Source organism: Lasiosphaeria miniovina (assembly GCF_030549165.1).
Source record: "Lasiosphaeria miniovina strain SMH2392-1A chromosome Unknown B0T26scaffold_6, whole genome shotgun sequence".
Classification (NCBI taxonomy): domain Eukaryota; kingdom Fungi; phylum Ascomycota; class Sordariomycetes; order Sordariales; family Lasiosphaeriaceae; genus Lasiosphaeria; species Lasiosphaeria miniovina.
This window is the reverse complement of record NW_026848225.1, coordinates 2,474,989-2,497,553: the sequence shown is the minus strand read 5'-3', so window position 1 is coordinate 2,497,553 and position 22,565 is coordinate 2,474,989. Positions and strand designations below refer to the sequence as shown.

Sequence of the window (22,565 nt, the reverse complement as noted above, 5' to 3'; positions counted from 1 at the left end):
CCTTCTGGCGTTTGTAACTGTCAGTCTGCTTATCATGGAACTGGCGGCGACATGTATTTTCATTTTTGTTCCCTACTAGGAAGCTATGTTACCAGCTCATCTTATAGACATTTATTCCTCCTCGTGCCCGAGACGTTCTGCCGGCTCGGCTCAAAAGGCGAATAAGTATACTTACTTTTTTTTCTTCTTTTATTTATTTATTTCTCGTCTGGCAATCTAGGTTGGGGTGCTTAGAAGACGAAAAAAGCCAGAATCATTAAAAAAACGCCAAATCCAAGACCGTGTACCCGCTTCTTTCTTCACCCCCTCCGAGAAGAAAATGTCAGGCACCTGACGATTGATTTTTTTCCTATCTTCGCTCCTGTAAAAGTCATATTCGCTCCTGTAAAAGCCATCTCCGCTTCATGCGCGAGGTATGAAAAAAAGCAAAAGAGGAGAGAAGGGAGAGAAAAGAGCCTCGTTACCTGCCTGCCCTCCCTGCCTACCTAACCGGTTGGCCCCAAGACGGAAAATAAATTCACCTTCCCCTTGAAATGCTCTGGTGACCCGCCGGGAAAACGCCGACCCAATGCCATGATCTGTGAAGAATAGACAACTTGTACTAACAATGTGAGCAAAAAAGATGCAATGAAAAGATACAAGCACATATGTGCTGACCTGACCGACTTGGTGCATATTCTGCGTGAGCATGCCGTCACCGCTTCATGTAGCTATAGTCCTTGAGGAGATGCTCCATGTGGGTGTTTGTCGACTTGCCCGTGCGGCGCTGGGCACGCTTCTTCTTCTTCTCGACCTTTGGGGCCTGCATCAGCTTGAGCCGCGGGTCTTCCGAGGCCGGCTTTTGCTGGGCCGTCAAGAGGCGCTGGACAATAGTGTCGACGGCGGGCACCTCGACGCGGGACCACATGACTTTCAGTTCCGGGTCAATGTCGTGGAAAAGGCTTGAATCGTCGAGCCAGACCATGCGGGCGACGTTGTCCTTCTTGGCGCGCACCACCAGCAGCTTGTGGACGGCCTCGAGGTCGCTGATGGCCGCCTCACAGTCGGGCCAGCCGTCCTTGAGATCCTTGACGCTGACGCCGCTAGAGTCCGTCTTCTTCTGAAGGTAGGCTAGAAGCTGCGTTTTGGTGCGCACGTTGGGGATCGTCGGCCGGTGCAGGTAGGTGCCCGTGCGCCACGTCTGCTCGCTGAGGTTGGGATCGGGAATCCACTGTATCTGCGGGTGCCGGCGCATCTGCTCGACAAAGAACTCCTGCTCGCTCTCGGGGCGGTTGGTGCCCGACAGGTATCCCAGCACATCCGCATAGCCCTGCGGCTCCTCTTTGGTGCGCAGCCATGAGACGGCATAGGCCATCTGCGCGATGTCGCTGTCGCCCGTTCCTGTGTTGATGGGCTGCGAGTAGACGATGGGGTGGCCGCTGGCCGAAGCGCCCGGGGTGTCGCGTTCCTTGCGGGGGTTTGCGACGGCGGCCGCCGACGTCGTCGAGCCAATCGAGGGCGAGGGGGACGGCGGTGCGAGAGCGCGCTTGGTGCCGCCAATCTTGGAGGCAGCGGCAGACATGCTGCCGGCAAAGGCGGCCTGCTGCCGCTCGAGTGCGCTCGCCATGGCTGCCGGCTGCTGGCTGCGCTTGTGAGATTCCTCTCAGTCGGTGTCTCGAGTTTTGCTTCTCTGCGACCGCGCCTCTGTTCGTGGCTCGTGATCGCGAGAGATGCCGCCCTCTTCACAGAAATGCAGGTTTCTGCGAATGATGTCGAGCCGGCGGCGACGTGGCGGTGGCCGATGAGATGACGTCGAGAGGTGAGGGAGCGACGACCTCCGTTGTTGGAGAGACGTTTGGCCGCTTGGTTTGTGCGAGAAACAGTCAAGGCAAGGCTAACTTTAACTTCCTGGCCTGGAGGATTAGCCGAATGGTCGAAAACGGGCCAACCATGTGAGCGCAGCGCAACAACCCACCAATTAGCCGAAATAGACCTTGTAACCTAGTTTCAAGAGCTCCCAAGCAAAGAGAGTGTGAAGAAAAGTCTAGAATTATCAGAATTTGTTGCTTCAATCACCCGTAAGTGACATTGCACTATTTGATTGCGTGTTGCGACAAGCATTGCGCTGTTTCGAGCCTCTTCTACAGTCATTCAAAAGCCCCACAGTAGCGAGCTTGGAACCGTCAAAGAAACTGGAAACAAACACTCAAAGGTGACAGTCCAGGCATTCCGTTTCCTCGGGTACTAAGTATTGTGGCTACTCGGGGTCGTTGGCTGGCGCGCTGCGGAACTAGGATAAAGCCAATCCTGAATGGATCAAAGAAGAGACTTCAAGCAAATCGATTGACCGGGAAATTACAAGATTCTATAACCCACTCACTAATTCCAATGCCTACCAAAATATCGCCGTCCTCCTTGTAAGATTCTTAGCCAACCAGGCACGAAAGAGATCGGTATTCGACATCGCCTCGCTAGAAAATGAACCAAATCTCCGGCACATGCACAACACCTGGAGAGAAAGGCTGGGCCACTTGACGGGAAGTATGCGTGAGAAGGTGAGAGCAGTGCTTTGTTTGCCTTTCCTCAAAACGCCAGAGCCTCAAATAAGCAGGTCGTCGCATCTCAACATTTTACCGAGAGGGACCGATGTTTGAGAAGGCCTGGGGCTTTGCAAGCGGCGTAGGCCCCGAGCTTCCGTTGTGAGTGTGTGTTTGTGTGCGGGTTGAATGTGTGCGTGCTGGCCCAAAAAGACAAGCGCCGCCCTCTCCCTCCTCGTCTACCACGGGATAGAAAGTGTGAAATGCGCCAAAGCCATCATTATAGATTGTGTCTTTCTCTCTGCCTAATCCCTTAGGCGTTCTGCGCCGCCTGCTGTTGCTGCAGGTACTGGTAGGCGCCGAACGCAAGCAGACCGCCGATAGCAACTACCGCATACAAGCCGACACCGGCACCGGCACTCTGGGTTTGGCCAGCGGCAGCCACGGCGCCGGTAGTGGCGGACTTGGGCTTCGGGTCGCCAGGCTAAAGAAATTGGTCAGTATGGTCGCTCTTTGCTGTTGTAAAGGGATGGAGTCCAGTCCTGTTTTACGTACATTGCGCTTCAGAGTGCCGACCTTGAGCTGCTCCAGTGTCTCGCGGGCCTCGTCACTGTGACCAACATCTTCGAACGCCTCAGTAGCATCCTGACCGGCAACATCTAGGAGAACCTCTTCGCCGCCGCTGTGTGTCGCCGAGTTGCGGGTTAGCTAACTAGTCTGTCCCGAGTGCCGATGCGGGGAAAACGTGGATAAGACCCATCGGCGGGCGGAAGAGACGGCAGTTACTTACGGATGCTCATCCACAAACTTGGTGGCATCGTAAATGACATCGTGAACCACAATGTAAAGGTCCTTCTTGGTGTTGTGCTCGGCAACGTCCTGGAAGGTAAGCTCCTTGGTGGCCATCTTGTTCAAGGTCTGGTCGCGAGGGCTTCTTTTTTTTTTTTGATGGTGCTGGACCAGCTGCTGTTAGCAAGGTACCGCAGTGCTAGGTCTGGCTCGTGCTACACGGGGAATGCGTCGCGACGGTGCTGTGTGTCTGGAATCGGAGTTTGGAACTTACAAGTATGGATTGGGCGGGGGATTAATGTGAGGGCTTGTCCGTGTCGTTGGAAAGGGGGATACGAAAAAAAAAAAGAGGAAGGGGGAAAAAAGGTCAAAGACCGTTATTGAGATAGATCTCAACAATCGCGGATAAGACAGCATGGCAGCTTTTGGAGTTAACTATCTCTGGCGAACCCCGAGTATCCATTTCCACCACCCCGGACAAGCACGGGCCAATGAGCGCCTGCCCGAAGCAAGTAAAACTCACCTTGATTCGTCCAATGGCAAATGGGCCGATCTGGGACCTGTTAATCCCGGGGGTTACCCTTGGATGATTTTCACGCTCGACATAAAGGGGTCCGCACCCACTGTCAGTTGTCTGCCACCCAGATGGGTATTCAATACAGCGGTCACCTAGCTAGCAGATTTGGCTGGGTACCGATATCCGTCTCCTGTCCCGGTGCGGCGGCAACCTGAGGCACACTTTGACTCCGGGGCTAGCTTTATTCCCCGCCATGCCACCTCCATAACCCGTTGTCCGACGGCCATCGATTCGGCGTCTCATTTCCCGTTTCGGAGTGCGAGTGCCGAGAGGTGCTTCATGCCAGCATTTCCTGTTCCAATATGTAGTACTAGTAACTAAAGTACGCTCACAGATCAAAGGCACTTGTTGGAATCCATTCTCCCGTTGCTTGTATTTGCGTTTGTTTTTGGGTCGTTTCTGCCTTTCAAAATCTCATTTCGGTATCACGAATCCACCTCATTGGCCACTATGATTCCCAACTGACTCGACTTTTCCCGCCTGACTATCTCCTCGAAGCTCCGCCACCGATATCTTGCCCCAGCCGGTAGCTAGAGACTTTGTCCCACTCGATTTTCTGTCTCGTCACTGGCAATTGTCTTCTAAGCCCCTTGAAAGCCCCTTCACTGAGACTTGTAAAGCTACGATTGAGCTCTTCCTGGTACTTCTTTTCACTCCCCGAGATCTCCTTCGCAATACTAGCGCCAGACCCGGACGACACAGACGAATTCACAGGCTTGTTTGTGAGTAAGCGAACGTTGCCGTCCTCGTAGTAGTGCACGTCGACCTTGATGGAGCCCTCAAGAGCACCAGACGCAGGGTTAAAGATGTATAGTGACCGCCACCGTCCGTTCCTGCAACAAGGTTAGTCGACAACCTAGACCCCAAATACGTATGCTCTGGTCCGCGGAGGGGGCCATACCAGAAGTTGTTTGGGCTGTACTTGTTCGCAACTATGATAATCGCGATCTTGGAGTCGTTCTCTATCGGGTAGACGCCGTAGGTGGCATTTTGAAAGTGCTCTTTGACATAGGTGGACAGGCCCTTAAGCGTTGATTTCCTAGTGAACCGGCCAGAGTTAGCCGCGCTGTCTCGTCACGTATGGGGGGCATTTGGCTTGCTTACACCAAGTCTGCCTGCGCGCCTTCTAGCACATAGCTCTGAACCGAGCTGGCTTTCTATACTGCTAGTCAGTACTTTGTTTCCCCACGGTCGGAGGGCGACTGCTGTTCACCTGCGTAGCATGGTCGAATGCAAAGCTCGAAGAGCTCTCGACGTCGAAGTAGCGTTCGCCGCCCAGCGAGCTGTGGGAGCTGACAATGACCGGCTGGCTACCCCCAGGCAGTTTGACCGTTGCGAACTGCTCCTCGTTGTACTTCTGAAAGGCCGGGCCCAGCTCGCTTAGAAGGCTCGGGGTCGAAATCGTAAGAGCCTTGATATCTAAGGGGAAAGCATAGAGTTAGATTATGGTCATTCTCTAGTGCGAGTGGGTAGCAAAAGAGTCATGCCTGCGACAACGTCTGCTAGCTAGAGCTCTGTCAGTATGACCCGTATGACGACGCCTGTTCGTGGGCTTGTATCATGGCGCTTACCTCTCCAGGGGGGGCTCCCTCGACAAATGACGAGACGATTGCCTTATTTGACGACATGGCCAAGTCGACTGGTCGGAGTTATCTGAAAGAAATGTTCTTCGTTTGCTGTTCAGCAGCAGGTTGAGAATGGGGCTGGTCGCAAACGTGCGGCCGCGTGCTTGCTTGGGCAGTTTTGGTGAAACAAGGATGCGGGGCATCACTCAAACCGAAGGTGGGGGAATCGGATTCTCAACCTGGGCGAACACGGACCACCAAGCTAGCCGCCATAACCCGCCATAACGGTTGTGCCTGGCAGCCTGCCAGAGTCTAAAAGTAGCCGATCACCGACACACTCCGCACACGACTGGGAACTGAAAAGTGGAGGCCGTTGAAAGTTTAAAACCTTTTCCAGATGGGCAGGATGGCATTTTTGTACCGCTATATTCTAATATCGTTCTTTCTTTCTTTCCTTCTGCTTTCCTGTCGGGCCGCGCGATATCGGTGGCATCAGTACCCCTATCGTGTGTTCCGTATTGCGAGCTTCGTGAACGAACAACAGGGCGACCTAAACAAAACAACGGCGAAATAGAGGGCGGAGCACGCTTTGGAATGCATAAGCTCGAAATAATTGACGCCGATTCCCTATCCAAACGCCTTTGCTCCATTGCCACGTATTGCTTCTCTTTGCTCAAACTCGACCCGCTGAACCCTTAGTACTCTACGACCCTTTTTATATTGTCATATATCCCTACTCACGTTAGCTGGAGATGTGTCGTACCACGGGCTAGGACACTTACTCGCTACATCAGGAGTATTGAAAGCCTCGAACAGGAGAGGCATGTGGATGCTCCATCCCGCGACGCGAGCTACAGGCGCTTCCAATCGAAGGAAGGTCTCAGTATCCTCTTGAATCGCGGCGGCAACCTCAGCGCCAACGCCAGCATTGACCATGGATTCGTGGACGACAATGCACCGCCCAGTCTTGCGGACGCTCTTGAGCACACATTCCTTGTCCCATGGGTAGATGGTTCGGAGGTCTATGAGCTCGACTGAGACGCCCATGACCTTTTCGGCATGACTGATGGCTGCCATGCACTTGTACAGGGGCTGGCCATAGGATATGATTGTGACATCGGTTCCTTCCTTGAGAACTTCGGCCTTGGACAGGGGGAGCGTGTAAGACGCAGTCGGGACCTGCTCGACCGCCGCGCGATACAGGATCTTGGGCTCCATGAAGATGCAGGGGTCGTTGCTCTGAATTGCCGCCAGCAGTAGCCCCTTTGCCTGGAGGGGCGACCTGGGCATTATCACTCGAAGCCCCGGAATGTGTGTGAACAGGCTCTCGGGGGACTGCGAATGGTATAACCCACCGTGGCCGACACCACCACACGGCATTCTCACTGTCAAGCCGCCAACGCTACGCCCACAGGCGCCATCACGGTAGCGGAACTTGGCGGCCTCATTCACCAACTGGTCAAAGGCGGGATATACGTAGTCGGCGAACTGGATTTCGGCGACAGGCCGCATCCCTTCGGCGGCAACACCGATGGCAAATCCCACGATGCCTTGTTCGGTTAAGGGGGTGTTGAAGACGCGGTCGCCTCCATATGTCTCGGCCAGTTTGCTGGTACAGCGGAAGACGCCTCCGAAGGCGATATCCTCGCCGAATATCATGACTGACTCGTCTTCGGCTAGGGCCAACGACAGGGCGTCGTTGACGGCCTGGAAAAGGTTCATTCGCTTCGTGGTGCCATTGCGAACGTGGGGGGGAAGCTCAGGGCTGCTCAGAGCGGCCTGTGATGTGTGCGCCAACAGGGGCGTCTTTGCATAGTCGGTCGGTAGGTTCAGCTTCGCCTGGGGAGGATGTGTCGAGTACCGTCGGTTTAAGGGCGAGGCCGGCACGATCGCGGTAGCAGCCCGGGGTAGTCGATGGGAATGGCGCACCTGGGCTCTTACACGCGGACTCGAGCATAGCAATTGGGCGTTTGGCCGAATTGCCGGGCCTTTCATTTTAAGTCTGGAATAGGGTCTTGCCTTGACGCTCGCATAGACAGGTTCTGCATCCCAAAGGCGAGAAGCAGAGGTCGTAGAAGAAAGAGGTGTAGGAACGGGGCGAGACTACTGTTGGGGCCGGCTTGCGACGGCTTTGTGGGTTTCAAGGAACGATGGAGACACCTGAATGGGACGGCGCGGGGCCCCGCTTTCTATTCCCCCCGCCCTGCCAAGGCCTGAGCTTGGTTGAGGCAGGGCACCCGCCAGTTGCGATGAAAGTCAATAACACCCATGTTTTTCGTCGTGCAAAGGAGCCAAAGCCAGAAAAGATGAGCTCGATCTTTCAGGTATGTCGGCAAGGATTGGAAATCCAAATAGGAGAAAATTCTAGCCCCAACTTGGTTGGGCGCATTCGTGGCTGGAAAGTTTGCTGGGATGGAGGGGTGACGTAGTCCCACAGCGCTGGAGAGCGGTTGGGGAATCAGACGTTAGTGGATAATTGCGGTTGTCCAGTCAACTATCGCGCCTCTTTACTTTCTTGGTAGGTGCAATGGGCAAATCAGAAAATAGCGAGGCAGGACTGTCAACCGACCTCCCCGAATGACGTCGCCTTATTAGGCAATAAAAAACCAAGACACATTCCGGGCCGGCTATGGTGACGACTCCCATACCGATATTGCATTCCCAGCAGATCGAAGATATTGACGTCGCCGCCCATGGCTCCGCGAGAACCGGGCCAGCGACGCCGGAAACCGCCAGCTAAAAACAAGCACAAAAAAAGGCGGCCCAGCTCAAGAGACGAACCCCCAACATCAACCGAAAGTAGGTCGGCAGGAACCACATCGCAGGGCTTGTCCTCGGCGGCATTGGCGCTGCTTAACCAGGAAAATGCGAGGAATATCCCAATACAACAGCTCCGTCGAGATCGAGAGCGAGAACGAGAACGAGAACGAGAACGAGAAGAGGAGAGGGAAAAGGAGAGAAAGCGCGAGCGCGAGCGCACACGGGCCAGAGAGAAGGAGTTACGAAAGCAGAGAGAGAAACGGGCTCTAGCCAAGGAAGACGCTCGCCAGGCGACGACAAACCCAAGAAAACAAGCCGCGAGGGACGGCTACCGCGATCTCGGCGACCCCCAGATTCCATATGAAACGGCGGTCCAGAAGCCTCGCGACAAGAAGCGCAGCAGTCGCCGTGTTGTCAGCGGGGCGATACTCGAAGAGGGCAGGGGGGAAGCACGCGGGCTGAGAGGGGGCGCTCTAGAAAGCAGCTACGACAGCAGCGTCGAGAAGGATGCGATATACGAGGACCACGGCCGGAAGCTGCCAAGAAACAAGCGGAAGAAAATATGTAAGTCACAATAAACTAGGACCGTGCTAGCTGGTCGCCGGTGACGCTTGCTGACAGCAGATTAGGGATCCTTGTTGGAATCGGGGTCGTCATCCTCCTCATCATCATCATAGTAGTAGCCGTCGTAGTCAGCAAAAATAACTCGGGCGGCGGCAGCAGCGATGACAGCAGCGGGCCCAACACGTCGGGGTTGAGCGGCTTGTCGCCGAGCAGCGTGCCGGCAGGGGCGCCGTCATGGCTGAACCCGTTTGTCTGGCAGGACACCACCAGCTTCAACCTCACTTACACCAACGACACGGTTGGCAACCTGCCCGTCATGGGGCTTTACTCAACTTGGGATGACTCGGCGGCGGCCAACGAGCACGCGCCGGCGCTGAACCAGCCCTGGGGCGACTACTCGAAGCGGCCGGCGCGGGGGGTCAACGTCGGCGGGTGGCTGTCGCTGGAGCCCTTCATCACGCCGTCGCTATTCAACTACGACCTGCGCATGGGCATCGTCGACGAGTACACGCTGTGCAAGTACCTGGGGTCGAAGTGCGAGAGCACGCTCGAGAAGCACTACGCCACGTTTGTGACCGAGGACACGTTCCGCGACATCGCCGCGGCTGGGCTCGACCACGTGCGCATCCCCTTCTCGTACTGGGCGGTGCAGACGTACGACGGCGACCCCTACGTGTTCCGCACGTCGTGGCGCTACCTGCTGCGGGCCATCGAGTGGTGCCGCAAGTACGGCCTGCGCGTCAACCTCGACCTGCACGCGCTGCCCGGCAGCCAGAACGGCTGGAACCACAGCGGGCGTCTAGGCCCCATCGGCTGGCTCAACGGCACCGACGGCGACACCAACGAGCAGCGGTCGCTCGACGTACACGACCGCCTGTCCAAGTTCTTCGCCCAGCCGCGCTACCGCAACATGATCAGCCACTACGGCCTAGCCAACGAGCCCAAGATGACCTTCCTGTCGGTTTCGGGCGTGCTGCAGTGGACCGAGACGGCGTACGCGCTGGTGCGCAAGAACGGGCTGCCCGACTCGGCCGTCGTCGTGTTCGGCGACGGCTTCCGCGGCCTCGAGAACTGGCAGGGCGAGCTGACCGACCTGAGCACCAGCCAGGGCGCTGCCCTCGACGTGCACCAGTACGTCATCTTCAACACGGACCTCATCGTCTTCAACCACTCGCAAAAGGTCCAGTTCGCCTGCGACAACTGGTCCCAGCAGTCGAGCGCCAGCATGGACCGCGCCACCGGCTACGGCCCCACCCTTGTCGCCGAGTGGTCCCAGGCCGACTCGGACTGCGCCCAGCACCTGACCAACGTCGGCTGGGGCAACCGCTGGACCGGCACCCTCGGCACCCTCACCTCTCCCTACTGCCCCCTCAAGGACAGCCGCTGCGACTGCAACGCCGCCAATGCCGACCCCTCGCAGTGGTCCGACACGTACAAGCAGTTCCTGCTCATGTTCGCCGAGGCCCAGATGTCCAGCTTCGAGAAGAGCTGGGGCTGGTTCTACTGGGTGTGGGACACCGAGTCTGCGTGAGTTTTGTTTTTCTTTCTTTCTCCATTTCCCCTCTAACCGACACTGTTCAAATTCACTGACTGGGTTATTTGTTTAGCCCCCAATGGAGCTACAAAAAGGGCCTCGCCGCCGGCGTCCTCCCCGCCAAGGCCTACCAGCGGAGCTTCGACTGCTCGTCTGCCATCCCGAGTTTCTCGGGCATGTCGGAGGGCGTGTAGGTTTGTTGTTGTTTTCTTCTGGAAGGGCCGGTTTTTGTCTTGGTAACGCACAAGCTCAGCATGATCTTTACCCTTTTATTTTTTTTCCCACGCATGGCTCAGGGGAACGGTGTTTTATGTTTGTGTTTATTTTTTGCTGGTTTTCTAGCGACGGCATCAGATCTACCCGGGCATACGTATATATAGGTAGGCAGGCAAGCATAGGCACACAGCGTTGGTCATCATGGATGTAGGTGGGAGGGTGGTGGTCTTGGTTGACTATAGATTCGGCCTTGCAAAAGTGGCACCGAGGGATTTGTAATAACGGGTTGGAAATGTATACATATATACATATATATATATGTGTGTGTGTGTGTGTGAGAGAGAGAGAGAGTTTTGGTTATATAACGACGACTACGAAAACGACGGCGATGGCGATAAAGGTTGTGGCGCCTGTCATGGCGTGCGCGTGTGTATATAGAATGAAACTCGCTCGTTGTTTAAACCAATAAATATCCTCGTTGGCAAGGAAAAGCCTGGTAACTTGATGTTGTATGAAGCATACAATGCTATGTTATGTCTCATCGCCATCTCACGCGGTTTGGTCTTCCTCTGCACCATCCTGGTGGTAATGAGTAGATATGTATGTATATTAACCTCGGACCCGAAGAAAGACACAAAGACTCCGTTTCCAATGCCACACACTCGTAAAGTATCCAGCTATTTAGTCACTATTACTTACTCACGTCCTGATATCTGGCCCATTCATTCGGGCATTCTGTAAGTGGCCTTTTCTCATGTGTCTATCATATAAAAAGGTAGATGCACAACAACAACAACAACAACAACATCAACATCAACATCAACATCAACAAGCGGCCGTCAATCATGTGCTCCCGTATGCTACATTCTCATGCCCAGACGCTATCCGGATGGGGTGGCATTCCGTGTTGTAGACGAACTGGTTGGTGTGGTCTGCCTGCACCTGCCAAGGAGCGTCCTGTGAGGGAGATGAACGGGTTAATGCTGTTCGTGATATACACAGCACAGAGACAGGGGGAGGGAAACTCACTTCGGCAAATATGAGGTACGAATACTTGAGCACCTCGGCGAACCAGAAGCTCTCCTGGAAATTGGAGAAGCCGCCGCCGCCGGGGGCGTTGACGTCGTTAACGCTGGAGTAGCCGCTGCCGATGCGGCAGGTGGCGTTGATGGCCTGGAACGACGCCCAGGCCCACTCCTGGTACTTCTTGTCGCCCGTGGCGCGGTAGGCGTAGTAGATGCTCTCGAGGACCTCGGGGCGCAGCACGTAGTTGCCGTTGCTGATCCAGAACCCCGACGTGTTGTAGAAGCCGGCCTGCGCGGCCGGCGGCCCCGGGTTGTTGGTCGCGTTGAGCGGCGTCCGGCTGTCCTGCCACGAGAACACCTCGGGCCCGATCCCCGTCGCCGTCTTCACGTACGTCTCGTGGCACGAGTCCACCAGGTCCAGCCCGAACCGCACGTATATCGGCTCGTCGAGCGTCAGCCCGCCGAGGATGAAGTTGCCGCCGTTGAAGCAGGCCACTGTTTTGTTTGGTTGCAGAGAGTCAAGAGTTAGATATCGCATCCACGAGACGGTGTGACTGTTACCACGACCACGGGTTCACAACCGGCCTGAAGATAGGACAGACAAGAATAATAAGAAAAGAGCAAACTTACGGTGCTCCGACACAAACTGCAGCGTCCTGTTGTTCCACATGGCGAGAAAGGTAAGGTCCGGGCGCGACGTCGGGTGCGACGTCAGATACTGGATGGACGAGTCGACGGCCTTGACCCAGCGCTCGCCGTACTCGCGGAAGCGCAAGGGGTCGTACAGGTACATCTTGATGAGGTACTCGTAGAAGCTGTCGTCGCCGCCGCCCCAGCCGCCGCTGCTGTCGACGAATAGGCCCGTTGTGATATTGACGTTGGTGCCGAGCAGCCCGGGGAAGGGCTCGCCGAGCGCCGGGCGCGGGTGCAGCAGGTACGACTCGGCCTTCTGGGCCAGCCGTCCGTACTCGGGGTTGCCCGTCAGGTCGCTGAGGCGAGTCCACTCGAGCACCAGCGTGCCGATGGTGGCGATGCCGTTTGTGGCCTGGCCGACCTTGCGCGGGGGGCCGAACTTGAGCATGTTGTCAGGAACGCCGCTCGGCGTGTCAAAGGCCACTTTGAGGTTGTCGGCCAGCCGCTGCGCCTGGACCAACACGGCCGTCACGTTGGTCGTGTCGTTGCCCGCGTGGTTCCAGAGCGGGCCCGTCATCAGGTCATAGGCTGTATCAGAGAGTAGACAGAACAAGTTATTAGCAGAGAGCCCCTGCCGCCGCCCGCCATAAGCCATGATGCGGGCGTCGCGAGGACGGGATAGTCTAGTTCTTTACCGGACAGCATCCCGCCTAGGTAACGGATGGTGGTCTCGAACAGCGAGATCTCGGTCGACGTGTTGCTGAAGTTGATGGTGGGCACGTAGTCGAGGATCTGGTTGACGACGCCCCAGTTCTTCATGACCAGCGCCGTGCTGAAGGCATCTACCGCGCTTGCACCCCATCCGTTTCTGGACCGCGGCGAGCCATGTAGCGCATGTCAGTTACCTGGCCGGCGGCACCGCAGTTTCATAACTGACTGAAAAAGAAAACACACCTGTCATCCGAGTACGTATTGGTGGCCGGCCTCAGGGAGTCGTGGGGGAAGGCATATTTGTAGTATCCATTCCAGGCAGTCTGAAATGCCTTCTTGACGGTGTCCGCCCTGTATTTTTGTGCAGTATACCGGCGGCGAAGTGAGGCCTCGTCATTCGGGGGAAGGGGGTTTGCTACCACTTGGTGCGCGAGTCCGACGAGGAGAAGGGATACCAGGGCCGAGGCGGTTCTGAGATGCATGATTTAAACTATGTGGGCGCAGTCAGGGGCCGAGGGGAGGGAACAACAACAATACCATACAAGATGACAAAATGTCATGTAGATGCTTGAACAGGAAACAATGAAAACGATTTCCCACCGAGGAGCGACAAGAGGGCCAAACGGCAAAAGACCAAAGGAAAAAAAAAGGGAGGACGGAGATGAAGATGTTTATACTTTTTTGCACGAGACAGGGAAGGGGTGGATTCCCGGTAAAGACATATTAAGGCGTCTGAGCACTTGAAGAAAGCCGCCTGCGGGACGGAATCAACATGTCATCTGAATGCCGCCATGTGCTCGTCGGGACGACGCATTGGTTTTGCACGGAACAGTACCTACCTACCTCCCTCATTGCGACTCCGGGAATAAGCGCCACGGCATGCCAGCTTGCAGATAGACTAAGGCGGGCTATAGAGAGGCTAGGACAGACGCCTCGGCGGCTCAGAACAGCAACAGCAACAGCACAGCACAATCACGACAGCGAAACACGCCCATTTTCGAGGATCGGCCGTGGCTGCGTGGGAAGATGCTTGGCTAGATCCGCTCGGGCTCGGCAAGCCTGCCTCTGTGGCTCGCTGCTCATCAGTGCCGATCCCCTTCCAATTCTCTCCGCAAGTCTGTAGAAACGTAGCGAGGCGAGCGAGGCTCAACCGCATAGAACCACGATATGATTGGGCAGTTCCCCTGATACCTGCCTAAACAAGTAGGAGCTTGTGTTGCCGCCCTGAGAGATTGAATGGAACACTTGAGCAGCGAACCTTGGCTCACACGCTCAATGGTAGCAATGCAGAATGTCTTCTGACCTTTGGCAACTTTTCATAGTTACACCACGCAAGTCAGTCCATCGGCAATGACAAAGTTGGTTTATTGCTCAACTCCCTAGAACTTAAGCCAGGAAATGAGAAAACCTTGCCCCGCGGTTAAGGAGCGAGTCTGGAACTTGTTGACAAGGGAAATAGCTGGCTGAAAATAGGCGTGTCTTAGATGGTGGGTATTGGTGCAGCCAAAACTCTCCGGGAATGCCAGCGCCTTATCTTATTCCGCGGACGGCACGGGTAACTCTGGGGAAAAGGTTACTAGTTCATCAGCAATTATTTCTAGGCTAGAAATTGCAGAGAACCTGACCCGACCTCGTGGCTGTTTGTGCAGGTGGCCGAAATAATCTAGTAAGTGGTGCATTAACTGTGAATTAAACAACACTCCCAGTCCGGCAGGACGTCCGCCTGTGGGGGGACGGGCACCGAGTTTGCGAAACAGTGACAACAGCATACAGCATACAGCTACATACTGCAGTCACACGAGCTGCTGATGTAGTTAGGAAGGGTGGACCCAGGTATACGGATGTTAGTGGGAAATTAAAGAAAAAAAAGGATAAAGTCAATGCCCCCCTTTCGGGCCGTAGGAATCCCAATGACTAATTGCGCGGGTGCAATCCGGATATTGGCATCTGGAAGATGTCCTGGCTTTCCACTTCTACCCCAAGCCCTCGTCGGGGGGGGGGGGGGCGCCACAAGTGGATAGGAATCCCCAAGAGGCCGAGAACACCACGGGAGCGGACCCGGTATGTCTGTACCCCCTTCCGCCCATGTGCCGTGCGCCTGTCCCACAGCCATCCGGCAGTCTGCCGAGGCCAATGCGCAACGGAGCAAGCAGGTCAACAAGACCGATCGAGGCCCAATGACACCTTCTTTCTTGGCTCCCGCATTCCACGTGCGGCCAGGTGCGACACGGTGCAGCCCGGAGCAGCTCAGGATAGCCCAAGACAGCATCTAATGAAACACAATGTGTTGGCCATTTGCTGCATAGTTGATATGGACTTGGTTCTGAATCCTGTGTGCGCCTCGGGCAAGGCGACCGACCGATACGATGTCGTCCAAAGACAAATGTAATATCTTCGTGTTCCATTTGGCGACCCTGCAGGAGCACTGCGGCGTTCAAGCGAGAATAGACTCATGACCAATTCCAGGCTACTTCCAGCGAGCTGCGATGGAGAGACGAGCACCGCCAAAAACAAAACAGTTTGCCAGATGTAGCCTCGTGAGTTGCAGTTCTAGCCCTCCCTTCTCAGTCTCGCTAATGCTGCAGCTATACCGTCGCTGAGCCGATCGTCGCCTCGAAGAGCTGGGGCCGTTTGGGTCTGATTAAGTTCCGGGTCGGCCTCGGCTATCAAAGCTTCCTCGTCAGCCTCGAAACTTTGTGTAGTTTTATCTTGTCCCGGGAGTTGCCCGCCGGCAGCTCGCGTGTTCTGGGAAGCAGGTGTTGGTGCCTTGTCTCGCCGGGAGACACTTCCGATCGGGACCGCCGCGTCTAGCACGGCGCCCCTTGGTCGAGGGACGGAAGAAGACGTAGGGTCTTCCCCGACGCGGCGCTTCGCCGCCTTTTTGACCCGGAAGGGCTCCTCTACCACTTTGCACCAATTCTTGACCTTCCTCTCTCCCCAGCCGCTGATGACGGAAACCTGCTCGGGATCGGCATTGATGGCGTGCCTGAGACTGCCAAACGAGCTGACAAGAGCAACGGCATCTGCCTTGTTGATGCTCCGCGGCACCGTGACAAACTCAACTAGCTTCTCGGCATAGCCGGTGGCTTGCTGGCCCCGGATGGCCGAGAAATTGGCGTGCTCGTAGGACTTGTACAGCTCGAGATAGCGGGCGGCTTCGACGGCAGACCAGCACAGGATGACGGTCACGTTATTAACGATCGAGGTCTTAGATAGCTCCCGTAGCGAGTCCTCATGGTTGGGGATATCCACCATAGTAAGCAGGATGCGAAGGTTGTACTTCCCCTGGAGATTGCGGATGCGCGTGTAAATGTACTCGGGGTGAAGGCGGTGGTACTTGAGACTGTTGCCCCAGGGACGAAGCAGGCGTTATTCTTCCGCGCCCGCCTCAAATCTCTGTACCGAAGAAACTCACCTCAGAAACAGCGCACACGTGGTCAGGCCCAGGCCATAGTCTGCAACGATGTCGCTGTATTCCCACGGCATCGACTTCAAGTTAGCCAGCACAGGGTTTCCTTTCTGCCTCGGCGACACCAAGATAGACGAGCCCGAAGACCGAGACGGCAGAGCCTGCGGGGTCGGCTGCACAATCTTGGAGCCCGAGGCAGCCGAGAGGTTGGATGGGGGCGCCCGGTCGAGTCTCTGGGGCGTGTTCCTCTCGACTCTCTGTGGCGTGGGTTGCTGTATCTTCTGAGCCGAGCCCTGCCCGGGGCCTCGCGTTGACTCGGTAGCCGCCAGCGCAGCTAGGAAATCATCATCTGCGCCGAAGTCGTCGTCCATTTTGATCCTTCTCAGACCGTATGGATGCAATCACCCTCAAAGAAGAAACAAAAGGGATTGCGACGCGCTTCCCTCCTCCGATTGCGCGAGGTTAGGTGACAAAGGAGTTAACGTTGATGATGGCGCAGGGGGCAAGAAGCGCCACTGTATATATAACGAAATACTCCACCGAGGCCTGGAACTGATAAGGAGCAAATTGTGGGGAACTGTAATGTATGTACCGCTCGCATCCAACGCCGCTTGAGTGAATCGTTCTGTAGAGAGAACCCATTCTAAGTTGTTCGAAACTTTATTTAATAAAACTATGTATTTCAAAATTATAGTTACGATTGTGAAACTCCTAAGGCGTTCTATATTTTTTTCCTCTATCCTTACCCTAGGTATCCGTACTTACCTGGGTACCACCCCTCGCATGCTAGGCAAGATTCGCACAAGGGTGGGCGGGGCTGACCCTCCGATCGTGTCGTCATACGTGCTCCGTCCTAAAAACAAGGGCGGAATGATGAATCCATATAAACCTTCCGAGGGAAATAGTTTCATGAATACGGGTGCCGAACAGGGTGACTTGAAAACGAAAACAGACAATGATATGATATTCCAGCCTCCGGATAACAAAAAAAAATTGCGTGACAAAACAACCCGAACGCTAGGCATATACCGTCATAGAACCCGACCCGAACGCCCTAAATAACAGTAGGTATCATAGCACGCATAACCCTCTCACTAATCCAGATCCTCGGCCCCAAGCTCCGCTTCGTAATCACTCTCATCACTCGATCTCCCATCCCCAGCCAAGCGGTCGTGCACCGAATACAATGCGCGTAGCCACATGTCAAACACCGTCTGCAGTGGCCTCAGCTCCTCATTCCCCAGACTCGCCTGCGAGAGCTCGTCGCGTAGCTTCTCGTACGCCTCAATCATAACCCACACCTGTAACGCCGATGTCTCTGGAGAAGTCCGTACAGGTCGCTTCGCGAGCGCCGATGATAAGTCACGAGTAAGAAGGTCTAGGCATATTTGCAGGCTCAAGCTGTCAGGCGTTGGCGAAGGGCTCTGAAGCGGGTTCTCGAGATATGGTGAAGTCGGCTCTGGTGAGAAGGAGACAGGCTTGAAATAAACGGTTTCCTCTTCGAATGAGACTAGAGTGCTGTCGTCTGATGTGGGCGAGCCGCCTACGAGCCCGTCTCGTCGGCCAGGGCCGCGTCCTTGGGATTCCTCTGCTGCATCTGTAGGGGTGTGCTGTTCCACGGAGTGGCCATCATCGCCGCTGGGAGAGGGCTGTGGCTCCAAGTATGATTCGAAATATATGGAATTAGAACTAGGCGAGTCCACCAGCGCTCTGTACTGCTCCGCAATAAGCTCCAGACTGGGCGTCTTAGAGAGGGTATTGCCAGGTTTCTGACTGTTCTCAAGCTGTCCGATCCAGTAGATGGGCGTTTTAGCGCGCCGCCTCATTGTCGCTGAAGTAGCGGAAGCTGGAGACATTGGAGAGTCGGAACTGCTGAGAGAGGATCGCGGTTGCGCATCGTGTGTTGCAAGATGAGAGAGTTCAGGGACTGTGCCGACTGGGCTTATGAGATGCTCGCTGGACTGTGAGGGAGAGGAGTCTTGTCCGTGGAGGCATCCACTTCCCCGAAAAAACTCGGCCCATTTAGAATCGCTGAGGTCAGGGGAAGGCAGCGATAGACACGGCAATGCCGGTGCTGACTGCTTATTTGCAGTGTCGGATTTATTGCCGTTGGATGATGCCTCATTGCCTGTGACTTGACCGGGCCGCTTTCCCACGTTGTTTCGCTGCCTTGTGGGAATTTTCTGGAGCTTCCGCCTCAACTTGTGAACGGGTGCCTGAACCGGCTGGGGGTCGGCCAATGGGCGTGCCTTGCTTCGTTCCATTGTTTATCTAGAAACGCTAATTTAGGCGATGGGGGTGGAAGCACGCGGGAGAAGGAACAATATATTGTGGAAGAAAATGTTTTGGTGTCTCGACGGGTAGGGCGGGTGAAAGCAAAGGCTCGTCTACGGCTTATAACCCAGGGGAGCGGGAGGGTTTGAGAGATATGACGACGAGTTCCCCAGGAGCCAGCCCAGCCCATGCCACAACCGCCATGCGCCGTTCGAGTCCAAGTACGATTCATGGGGAAACATGACGGCTTCTCCACCTTAAAAACAGGGTCTGAACGCAAGGCTGGGCCAGATGTATTCCTGCAGGCAGTTCCCTGCATGTTTTGTTCCGTCAAAGCAAGCTTGTGCGTAGCGAACCTGCTGCTCGTCGCGGGAGGCTATGCCCGCTTGGGATGGCGCCGACCACACTTCGACGTCGGCGCTGGCACCAATAGCCCTTCTGTCAGCGACAAGCAAAGCTCCAAAAGACGACATTGGAGTCGCCGTTGGAGCGGATGCGGGGTACGCGTGGAATAGCTTTCAGGTGAAAACAGAGAATAAGGAGGTTGGGAATCTTGAATTCGTGCTAGTTTGGCTAGCCATGACCACACCACACAACCCAACTGACCTCGCAACGTGATGATAAAGAACCTAACTAGACGCTTGTGCCCATCTGATAGTTTTCTCCACCTACTCTTTTGGAGCATATTTTTGAGGTTCTTGGACAAAAAGCGGAATGCGCGGATCAGCCGGTTCCGCGAGGATGGCTCCCGATGAACAAGCTGCCACACCTGCAGAGAAGTTGATGCATCTTAACGGAATTTCCTCTCTCGGTATTAAGCATCTAGACCTCCCGTCGCGTGGCTCTCGGGCCTCGAGAACGGGATGCAGCATTGTCTGGGGTTCTGCACGACTCAAGACGCGCGAGAGACGGACGAATCAAAGTGGCCAGTGGCAACACTGTTCTTTCCGTCTCTGTACCAACGTGCCGTTTCAAGACGAGTGTTCTCGGGGTCGAAGAGGTGAACTCGGCTGCTTTTAGATCACTGCAGTGCCAAGAAGGCGGGGAGAGGTTGCTGGCGTGGTTGAACCGTCGGAGGAAGTGCTCATCCACCCAATTGATGCCGGTTAAGGCTCTGGGTCCGCGTGCAGGACATTGCTGGACAACCTGATGCTGATCTGCCGGTTGAAATTTTTGTTGTCCAGATGATAAGTGAAATTTGAAGCTCCTTCCGAGTAAGAAGGGTCGAGAGCGACGTGCCTCTTGGGTACATACAAAGTCTGTCACCCCCACATTTGGAAGCCGAGCCTAGACCACTCTAGCTGAAACCCGACCAATCATGTGCACGGACTGTCGCCATGTTGACCCCGTCTTTTGGACGAGCGGATGTGCCACCTTCCCACGGAATGGAATGTTCCACGATGACTTCTAGAAACATGCCCTCGATGTATGCGGAAACAAGTAAACAACCTCCGAAAATTAAGTCCTGCACATCACCGAATTCCCTTGAGCTGCATTTACAATGACCAGAGGTTTCTCAGGCCGACCAAAATGACCGATTCGAGGACCCCACGAGCATCGAGCCCCAGGCAGGCAACACCGAGAGTGTGATGTATGGGGCGCCAGGTAGCCGGATTCACGGCCTTGGCTGTTTTGTTTCGATACTTGTTACCTTATCTAGCAGAGACTCGCGCAATTGATATTGCCACACGGGGTATTCCAGTAGCCATCTAGAGGATTCTATCTCACACCCTGCCGGGGTTATATGTGGCGTCACTTCTATGGTGGTTGTCTTCCGGTACTGTTCTGTTCATTGCCTGATCTTCAGTGACCCCTTCCCCCTTTTTTCCTTGTCGCCTGCCCAGTTGTTCGTTTCTCTTTTTTTTTTTCGGCACATGGGTTCATACCGGTGCCGTGAAAGGACTGTTCTGTATCCCCCACTGCTTTGTTGGATGCCATTTCTGGTCTCGACCTCAACTGACCCGACCAGCGTTGGCGCTTTCCCAAACGGACATCGAATCGGGGTCCCTCCCTTCGTCGGTGACGGACGAGAAGTGGACTCGGGCAACAGTCATTGCAATGCTCGAGGTCCCGCCCTCCCCCAAAACCCGCTCGATTTATCCATCAATCACAAGCCGCTGGCCCGCGTTGTCAGGAACAGCAACGAGTTAACCCCACCATGCCCCTCACGACCCCCATAGGCGCCTGTATCGGATGCGTGGGCTCAGCCAAGTTGGCGAATGGCTTCACTGGCGATAGAAATAGCTGGAGGGGGATAAGAGACTTACATAACACCATGTATAGAGGCACCGCCTAGCTTCCCAGGGGTTCCATCCAGATAATACATCTGCCTACCTATTTCCACCACACTTGAACCGTCCTAGACCGTGCTGCCTACATACTACCTCTAGCTACACTTCGTGCTTGCTAGTTACGGCGGGAGACCAAGACACAGCGAAGAGCCATGGGAGACATCACGATTACCGGCTGGGTCACGCGGGATGTGCGGTTTCCCACATCGCTCGACAAGACAGGCTCCGATGCCATGAATGCGGCCGGCGACTACTCGTCTGCGTACTGCATCCTGCAGACCGATTCAGCGTTTACCGGCCATGGCATGGTATTCACTTTCAAGAGCTTCTATGGAGATTAAGGAAGACAAACTGACAGGGGGACTTGGTGGGCAGACATTTACCATTGGCCGGGGCAACGACGTTGTCTGCGCGGCCATCAACCACGTAGCCGACCGTATCAAGGGCAGAACCCTCTCGAGCCTGGTCGACCACTGGGGCAAGACGTGGCGGCACCTCGTCAACGACAGCCAGCTGCGGTGGATTGGGCCTGAGAAGGGCGTCATTCACCTGGCCCTAGGCGCCGTCGTCAACGCTATCTGGGACCTGTGGGCCAAGGTACTGGGCAAACCCGTGTGGCGCATTGTGGTTGACATGACGCCCGAGCAGTTCGTTGACTGCATCGACTTTCGCTACATCACCGACGCCATCACGCCCGAGGAGGCCGTGGCTATGCTCCAGGAGACGGAGCCCGGCAAGACAGAGCGCCTCCGGGACGCCGAGAACAGCCGCGCCGTGCCCGCCTACACCACCAGCGCCGGCTGGCTTGGCTACGGCGAAGACAAGATGAAGGGCCTGCTGCAGGAGACACTGGCCAAGGGCTACCGGCACTTCAAGCTCAAGGTGGGGTCCAGCTTGGAACAGGACCGGCGCCGGCTGGCCATCGCCCGCGAGGTCATCGGCTACGACAAAGGCAACGTGCTCATGGTAGACGCCAACCAGATATGGTCGGTGCCCGAGGCGATCGAGTACATGAAGCAGCTGGCCGAGTTCCGGCCCTGGTTCATCGAGGAGCCCACGTCGCCCGACGACATCCTGGGCCACAAGGCCGTGCGCGAAGCGCTCCGGCCGCACGGCATCGGCGTCGCGACGGGCGAGATGTGCCAGAACCGTGTCGTCTTCAAGCAGATGCTCATGGCCGGCGCCATCGACATCTGCCAGATCGACGCCTGCCGCATGGGTGGGGTCAACGAGGTCCTGGCCGTCATGCTCATGGCCAGGAAGTTCGGCGTGCCCATCGTCCCGCATTCGGGCGGCGTCGGCCTGCCCGAGTACACGCAGCACCTCAGCACCATCGACTACGTCGTCGTCAGCGGCAAGCTGTCGGTTCTCGAGTACGTCGACCACCTCCACGAGCACTTCCTGCACCCCTCCGTCATCAACAACGGCTTCTACCAGACCCCCATGGACCCGGGCTACAGTGTCGAGATGAAGCCCGAGAGCATGGACCGCTTCTCGTACCCTGGCGCCGAGGGCAGCTGGTGGAGGAGTGGTGAGGCAAAGTCCATCCTAGAAGGCGAGAAGATATAACTTTAAATTGCAGAGAAACTTACACGTTATGGTGTTGTCATTGCATCGTGTTGCGGCTTGGAAAGGAGGTGGCTTCAACGAGATGCTTTCAGCTCAGCGAGTCTGGAACATACACAGCATATATTTAGACAC

General features: G+C 55.6%; 7 protein-coding genes across 7 annotated transcripts; 2 read left to right on the top strand and 5 right to left on the bottom strand.

Annotated features, from left to right (window-relative positions):
* Positions 1-386: 386 nt before the first annotated feature.
* Positions 387-2,075, bottom strand: B0T26DRAFT_419147 (uncharacterized protein). Its single transcript, XM_060434903.1, has 2 exons — positions 1,955-2,075; positions 387-1,887 (listed from the first exon to the last, which is right to left on the bottom strand). Exon 2 carries the CDS (start codon positions 1,604-1,606, stop codon positions 695-697), a length of 912 nt encoding a protein of 303 aa, XP_060293020.1. The 5' UTR covers positions 1,607-1,887; positions 1,955-2,075; the 3' UTR covers positions 387-694.
* A 772-nt stretch (positions 2,076-2,847) lies between these two features.
* B0T26DRAFT_615653 (putative cytochrome b5) lies at positions 2,848-3,422 on the bottom strand (the record flags this gene model as incomplete). The annotated part of the gene is made up of 3 exons (XM_060435977.1): positions 2,848-3,000; positions 3,072-3,198; positions 3,307-3,422. Coding segments are annotated over 3 exons (396 nt in total), but the record flags the coding sequence as incomplete, so codon positions are not given.
* Positions 3,423-3,924: 502 nt separating this feature from the next.
* B0T26DRAFT_874727 (2-oxoisovalerate dehydrogenase beta subunit) lies at positions 3,925-7,916 on the bottom strand. Its single transcript, XM_060448040.1, has 5 exons — positions 6,230-7,916; positions 5,096-5,301; positions 4,987-5,039; positions 4,784-4,921; positions 3,925-4,715 (listed from the first exon to the last, which is right to left on the bottom strand). Exons 1-5 carry the CDS (start codon positions 7,440-7,442, stop codon positions 4,367-4,369), a joined length of 1,959 nt encoding a protein of 652 aa, XP_060293018.1. The 5' UTR covers positions 7,443-7,916; the 3' UTR covers positions 3,925-4,366.
* An 88-nt stretch (positions 7,917-8,004) lies between these two features.
* On the top strand, positions 8,005-10,367 carry B0T26DRAFT_419035 (glycoside hydrolase superfamily). The gene is made up of 2 exons (XM_060434902.1): positions 8,005-8,771; positions 8,837-10,367. The coding sequence occupies exons 1-2, from the start codon at positions 8,141-8,143 to the stop codon at positions 10,300-10,302; spliced, it is 2,097 nt and encodes a 698-aa protein (XP_060293017.1). The 5' UTR covers positions 8,005-8,140; the 3' UTR covers positions 10,303-10,367.
* Positions 10,368-11,060: 693 nt separating this feature from the next.
* Positions 11,061-13,548, bottom strand: B0T26DRAFT_419011 (glycoside hydrolase family 47 protein). Its single transcript, XM_060434901.1, has 5 exons — positions 13,134-13,548; positions 12,875-13,047; positions 12,177-12,767; positions 11,551-12,041; positions 11,061-11,478 (listed from the first exon to the last, which is right to left on the bottom strand). The coding sequence occupies exons 1-5, from the start codon at positions 13,370-13,372 to the stop codon at positions 11,365-11,367; spliced, it is 1,608 nt and encodes a 535-aa protein (XP_060293016.1). The 5' UTR covers positions 13,373-13,548; the 3' UTR covers positions 11,061-11,364.
* Positions 13,549-15,440: 1,892 nt separating this feature from the next.
* Positions 15,441-18,563, bottom strand: B0T26DRAFT_743079 (uncharacterized protein; the record flags this gene model as incomplete). Its single annotated transcript, XM_060444207.1, has 4 exons — positions 15,441-16,233; positions 16,306-16,648; positions 17,435-18,260; positions 18,456-18,563. 4 exons carry the CDS (start codon positions 18,561-18,563, stop codon positions 15,441-15,443), a joined length of 2,070 nt encoding a protein of 689 aa, XP_060293015.1.
* A 2,453-nt stretch (positions 18,564-21,016) lies between these two features.
* B0T26DRAFT_653602 (enolase C-terminal domain-like protein) lies at positions 21,017-22,433 on the top strand (the record flags this gene model as incomplete). Its single annotated transcript, XM_060438472.1, has 2 exons — positions 21,017-21,172; positions 21,240-22,433. 2 exons carry the CDS (start codon positions 21,017-21,019, stop codon positions 22,431-22,433), a joined length of 1,350 nt encoding a protein of 449 aa, XP_060293014.1.
* Between the last annotated feature and the right edge of the window lie 132 nt (positions 22,434-22,565).

Coding starts and splice junctions, on each gene's coding strand:
- B0T26DRAFT_419147 (XM_060434903.1), bottom strand. CDS start 1,606: ATGGCGAGCGCACTCGAGCGGCAGCAGGCCGCCTTTGCCGGCAGCATG.
- B0T26DRAFT_874727 (XM_060448040.1), bottom strand. CDS start 7,442: ATGAAAGGCCCGGCAATTCGGCCAAACGCCCAATTGCTATGCTCGAGT. Junction 4,922..4,986: donor GGCGCGCAGGCAGACTTGGT/GTAAGCAAGCCA, acceptor CCGGTTCACTAG/GAAATCAACGCTTAAGGGCC. Junction 4,716..4,783: donor TACAGCCCAAACAACTTCTG/GTATGGCCCCCT, acceptor ACCTTGTTGCAG/GAACGGACGGTGGCGGTCAC.
- B0T26DRAFT_419035 (XM_060434902.1), top strand. CDS start 8,141: ATGGCTCCGCGAGAACCGGGCCAGCGACGCCGGAAACCGCCAGCTAAA. Junction 8,772..8,836: donor AAACAAGCGGAAGAAAATAT/GTAAGTCACAAT, acceptor ACAGCAGATTAG/GGATCCTTGTTGGAATCGGG.
- B0T26DRAFT_419011 (XM_060434901.1), bottom strand. CDS start 13,372: ATGCATCTCAGAACCGCCTCGGCCCTGGTATCCCTTCTCCTCGTCGGA. Junction 12,768..12,874: donor CCTAGGCGGGATGCTGTCCG/GTAAAGAACTAG, acceptor TCTCTGATACAG/CCTATGACCTGATGACGGGC. Junction 12,042..12,176: donor GCAGTTTGTGTCGGAGCACC/GTAAGTTTGCTC, acceptor CAAACAAAACAG/TGGCCTGCTTCAACGGCGGC.